The sequence below is a fragment of the Rhyacophila brunnea genome, unplaced genomic scaffold, assembly GCF_057557595.1.
Source record: "Rhyacophila brunnea isolate RB1 unplaced genomic scaffold, BYU_Rbru_1.0 scaffold_7, whole genome shotgun sequence".
In the NCBI taxonomy this organism is placed as follows: domain Eukaryota; kingdom Metazoa; phylum Arthropoda; class Insecta; order Trichoptera; family Rhyacophilidae; genus Rhyacophila; species Rhyacophila brunnea.
In genome coordinates, this window is record NW_028233339.1 from 16792639 (window position 1) to 16798638 (window position 6000).

The window sequence follows — 6000 nt, forward strand, 5'->3', positions numbered from 1 at the left end:
CATTTAATGTTTCAGGAAAGTGAAGCAATCCTAACATTGCCAGTGACTGCATCTACAAACATAGCAATCGCAGCCGTATCCACGACACCCCCTCCTCCTCCAAGAAGATGCTCTCAAATTCAACTGAAGATGTGTCAGAACCTCCCTTATAATCTTACATCTTACCCAAACATCGTCGGGCATAGATCCCTGAAAGATTTAGAAGATGACATGATTGCATTCCGCGAGCTGATTGACGCGGAGTGCTACAGACTGGCGTATGACTTCGTCTGCCAGCTCCTGCAGCCGTCATGCTTACAGAAAGATGACGAAGATAGGATCTTTATGCCATGCAGGAGTTACTGCAGGGAGTTCTGGGCCGGTTGTGGTAGCAGATTGCCTGTTAAGTTTAAGAAATTGCTTGACTGCAGCAGTTTTCCCGAGTACAGTGGACCATCTTCATGTCGACCAAAACGAGGTTTGTGAATCTATAAGTAAGCAAAGTACTAACTTCTATATTAAGCATATTTTACATAGGTATCACAATCATGACCCCCAAATTCTGAAGCAGGCCCCCAGGCTAGGATCTTTGGCGGGCCCCCCTGCCTATCGCTAATGATAAAGACACACGCTCTACAGTAGCGTTTTCCAAATGGTGTACGCGGTAAAATTAATGTGTATTTAGTGTTTATTGTATACTTTTTAATACATCCATTTGAATTATGGAGTTGTCTAGTTTTGATACACAATTAATAATTGCATCGTATAATCACATCATTGTAAATAATAACATTATTGAAGAAAATAGCGTTAACAATTAATAAAAACTTTTTTTACTATTAAAGCAACTTTGTGATGTGTGTTTATCTCACTTATCTGATCGACTCGCCTCGCCGGGCCCCTTCTGAGCCCGGGCCCCCAGGCTACAGCCCTGTCAGCCCCCCCCCCTTGTGGGGCTGTGGTGATCATAATATACCAACTTACTATTTTTTAGCAGGTACCAAATGTTAAGCCATGGGGGGTGGTGAATGCAAAAAACAAAAACATATATTTCAAATAATAATATGACGATTTCAGATAGTGTATAGTTTACAATATTCAAGTAGATTAATTTAACTAGGCAAGTGTTACCGTTAATCCGACATCTCTGGCAAGAGGCCGGATTGGATTGTCCGTTACCTGCAAACTTAGATAAACGGCAAGTGACGATATCGCATCATCACTCCCTCTCGCTCATTGATAGTTTTCTCCTTTACCTGAAGCCATTGTGGCCGAGGTGTCATGTGCCCTTTTTAAAAATGGCTCACGGGCAGAATATTTTGTTTCAACAGGTTGTCTGTTATAATTTACAATTCTTAAAGCTAATCAAAATCAAAATATGAAATAATATTAATCTTAGGTAAATATAGCAGCCAAATTCTAGTTATAAGACTGTCGGAAGCCAGTTTCGGCCTAATCTCCAAAGATGGGTTGATTTTTCTTTGCCATTGGTATTTAAGTCATTTATGTTATCCTTTAAATTTAAATAATATGAGTAAAATTATCACCATGAGAATTTCCATAAAGAAATATTAATTTACAATTATTCAAATTAACGAAATGATTTTTCAGACTGCGTACAGACAATGCAAGCGAATGCCTTGTCTCCAAGGATCTGCGATGGAGTACCAGACTGTGAATCCCTCGAAGATGAGAAAACCTGCACATACTGCGCACCAGGACATCTGCATTGTGGCTTAGGAAGAAGCTGTCTGGCTCCAAATAAGAGATGCGATGGAATGAGAGACTGCCCTAATGGAAGTGATGAGAAATCATGCTGTAAGATAATTTAAACAATGCATTATTATATTTTAGTTCCGCTAAACAATGTGTGTTAATTAAATATAATTGTGACAATATGTATAATGAAAACGCATTCATTGTTTTATTTACAGTGGTAATTGCTCCAAATGTGTCACATCTTTTGGAATATCCAACGATATCTCCGCACCAATCCCAATACTATTCTGAAGGTTATGTTATTTTTAATGAGGAAGGGAATCTTGGAAAACTTTGCATCCGTGACCAGAATGAATCGAGTATAGCCATAAACACTGTAGCTTCATCATTGTGCAATGCCCTCTCATTCAAGTAAGTAGTCATAGTACTTAATAATTATTAAAAAAAAATATAATTAGGTACTCATAATTACATCATTAGTTTTTCTAATATCTTTTGGACCCCCTCTATGACAACATTAATTAACCTAATCTAACCTAACCTACAAAATGTCAATATTTTTTTTTTTTTACAGAAAAGTAGATTTTGTAAAGGTGAAGACGGATGAAGAGCAAAATATGCATTACGTGGAAGTAGAAGATCCTCTTGCTCCTGAAATAAGCTTTCTTAAGGCTTCATGTCCTGAAAAGAAAGTCATGTATGTTGGATGCTCTAAATTTGGTAAGAATTTATTTGTTTATTTATTAATGCTACTTTCATTTTGACTTACACACATTCATTTTAATGCCTCTGCTCTATTTTTCCATTAAAAATTACTTCTCCCTCACTTCTGTACTTCCACATTAAATATCCAAATAAGACGTATCATGTTTTGTGTTCCATACGCTTTGTCAATTTAATAATGGTCATTATAAACACGAGGAAATTAATTATACATGAAAATTATTTAAATTTAATGGGAGCGTGTTTGAATATGAAAATATGAAACACAAGGTGTTGATTGATTAATAATAGATATTAAACCGACTTCTTTAATGGGATCATTGACATTATTACTAATTACATGATCATTTACGCCTTTCTATGACATTAAAGATTGTGGGAAACAATCAGCGAGAGATGTAACAGGGATTGATGGATTAGGAAAAATATCATCTTATGGAGATTGGCCATGGCATGCTATGTTAGTTAAGGAAGATTCTCATGTCTGCGATGCAACCCTTATCTCTCCAGAATGGCTGATTACCACGGCATCTTGTTTCCAGGTATCGTCATTTTTAATTTAATTTAATTAAATATAATAGGCACATACTATTCATATTTCACTTCTGTGTGTTAACGACATCTATGACTGTATATTAGAAGATCATTTCTTATATACTTACAGATTTCTAGTTTGCAAAAAAGTTTAGTCAAAAGCACTAACTAAATTCAGAATAGAAAAATATATTAACTACATATAAGATTTACTTATCAAATTACTTGCAACCATTTGTTACAATGATGAAAAACTATATTCATTTCAAAGAATCAGTAAAATATAAATTATTAATAAACTTGATAGTGGACACAGCCAATATGTACCAATACACTTGGTTGAAACTTTATCTTGATGAGATTTACTCACTTCTTTCAAAATTCTCAAAACACCTTGCAGGGTCAGCCAAAAGCAGAATGGATCGCCAAATTGGGTTCAATACGCGTCTCCAGTTCCTCCCCTTGGCTTCAAGAGCGCCGCATTGTCGGCATGATCAAGTCACCCGTGGAAGGAAGCACAATCGTACTCATCAAGATGGAGGAGCCAGTCCTCATGACAGATTTTGTCAGGCCAATTTGTTTGCCGCAAGTGAAAACCGATGAAAACGTGTCGTACTGCAACACATTGGGATGGGCTAGAAATAGAGACCAACTTCAGAGAGTTCACTTGAGAATGATCGGAATGGAACAGTGCGAAAATGTCAGTATCGCAACTGTGAATAGTTTCTGCACTGAAGCATTGTACCAACAAGAAGATTGCAATGTGAGTATTTTCATAATTTAATCTAATTACCAGCTGAGGTACCTTAGGCTTTGCACAAGGTTGCTTCATTGATCGATATACATTATTATCTCACTTAACAAAACAGTAATGGTTGTATTCTTCAATATTTAAATCTACGCATACAATAAATCAAAATGAAAATAATTCTGACAGCTAAGTCAAACAAAAGAAAGAAGAATTGAATTCAAAATAATAATATTGTAAACTTTATCTGTTGTGAAAATTCAAAATTGGAATTAGCACGAAACAAAAGAACAAACTTTGGAATTTTTGTATGTGGATGTCAGTTGAAGCCAGGTTGAAGCCAAGTTGAAAAGAAAATCAAACAAACATGTTTTAACTTTTATATATTGTTGACTTGTTTTAATAGTTATAATATCATCATTTGAAGGCCTGTCAATCATGAAGGCCTCTCCCTAACCCCTAACTCTTGCCACTCTTAATCATTTCTAAACGCTATAGATTCTATCGGATCGAAAGAAAGTATTGAGGTATCAATACTTTTATGATATCACTAGGTATAAACCATACTTACACTATGATAGAGTTATCTTACAAGATATTTTGAAGTTGATATATTGTACTTACCTGTAGATTTTTCAATGATAATACACCTAATAAAGCATACAAAACTCACAGATTGATACATGTCTAAATTATTGTACTATTTTGAAGTTCACTGGCGTGTAATAGTCACTAGTGACATCTAGTGATAAAGTTATGAAACTAACAGTTATATTATACAAGTAGTTCATAACCTGTCAAATCAAATATATTTTAATTTAATGTAAGTTGTTAACTTTGTTGTTTTATTGGTACTCTCAATATATTTTCAGGAGGAAGAATTCGCAGGAAGCCCCATAGCTTGCCTGGATCCGGTGGAAGGAAGATGGTCCCTGATCGGTGTGAGCAATTGGAGAATAGCATGCTCAAAAGCCGGCACGGGCAGGCCACGGATGTATGACAAAATCACATCTAACGTGGAATGGATTTTAAAAATGATCGGTGCCATTTCATAATTATTCAATGTATTTTAAACAACATGATTTTAAAAGCCAAAAACTAGTCGTTCAGAATTTCTGAGAAGTTTATTTTGAAGTGAAAAGGTTGACAACGAAAATAATAACATTGAATTTCAAGGATTATTACTGTATTGGAAGTGTTTATATGGAATTTTGTTTACATATTGTGATATTTTTATGAACTATAAAAGTTGTTTATTATGATTGAAAAAACCATAGCTTTTATTTTGTAGTGGTATTTAGTGAAAAATGTGTTTGCTTCGTCGGTAATGGCATACATTATGAACACTCTTATGAAAATTCATGAACCATTATATTATAATATGGAAAAAATAATGATATTATGATTTGTTAAATACATACGATAGTGATAAGTGAAAACATACTAACGCTGATTTAGTAAGAACTTTAAAAATACAATATTTTTGTGTTTATTTATTTTTAAATCTAGGACTGTACAGTTATACATTTTTAGATATTAAACATTTTTTTCATAAGTTTTACAATTTTATCTTTGTTGCTCATTATTTTTATTATTATTATGAAATTTTTCCAGTATCTTTGGTCGTATTTAGTAGTCGATATCATAGATGGCAGACAACTTAATATCATCTAATATAAATTTGTTTCAAAAGAAAGAACCACATTTTATGGGCATGATAGTATAGTATATGATTTAATAGCAATTTTGGGACACTGTTGTTCTGGCCTCCCCAAAAAACTTAGATTCAGAAAAAATGTGAATATTGTATTATTATTATGAAATAAATTACAATGAATGTTAACCATATATGAATAAGAAAATATTATTAAGAAAAATCAATAATAGTGTAAATTGAATGGCTGTTTCCTAATTTTAGTAATATCAAAAAAATTGTTAATAAAATCCTTTCATAACTAATTGATTTGTATTTTAATTTCTTGACAATCTTCATTTACTGAGATCATGGCCCCCACAAGGGGGGGGGCTGACAGGGCTAGGGGCCCGGGCTCAAGGGGGGCCCGGCGTGGCGGGTCAATCACATATTTAAGATAAACACACATCACAAATTTGCTCTAATAGTAGGTAAAAAATTCGTCTGCGGCGCTATTCCACAAGGGAGAATTTTACATTTACATACACAAAAAATGAGGTCGTTAGATGCATTTTAATTGTTTTGTGTTGATACTTGACAACAACATAATTCAAATAGATGTATTAAAACTACAAAAATCCTGAAAAATAAACCGAAGGCCCTT

At 34.0% G+C, this 6000-nt stretch overlaps 1 protein-coding gene across 1 annotated transcript in view; it reads left to right on the forward strand.

Annotated features, from left to right (window-relative positions):
- LOC147064541 (atrial natriuretic peptide-converting enzyme) overlaps window positions 1-5658 on the forward strand; it is an 86758-nt gene extending 81100 nt beyond the window's left edge. The window contains exons 5-11 of the mRNA XM_085958432.1: window positions 16-457; window positions 1591-1797; window positions 1914-2109; window positions 2273-2418; window positions 2794-2963; window positions 3356-3718; window positions 4576-5658. Of these exons, the coding sequence (XP_085814558.1) occupies window positions 16-457; window positions 1591-1797; window positions 1914-2109; window positions 2273-2418; window positions 2794-2963; window positions 3356-3718; window positions 4576-4758 (1707 nt within the window). The 3' untranslated portion in view covers window positions 4759-5658. The remainder of the gene's footprint in view (window positions 1-15; window positions 458-1590; window positions 1798-1913; window positions 2110-2272; window positions 2419-2793; window positions 2964-3355; window positions 3719-4575) is intronic.
- The last annotated feature ends 342 nt before the right edge of the window (window positions 5659-6000 follow it).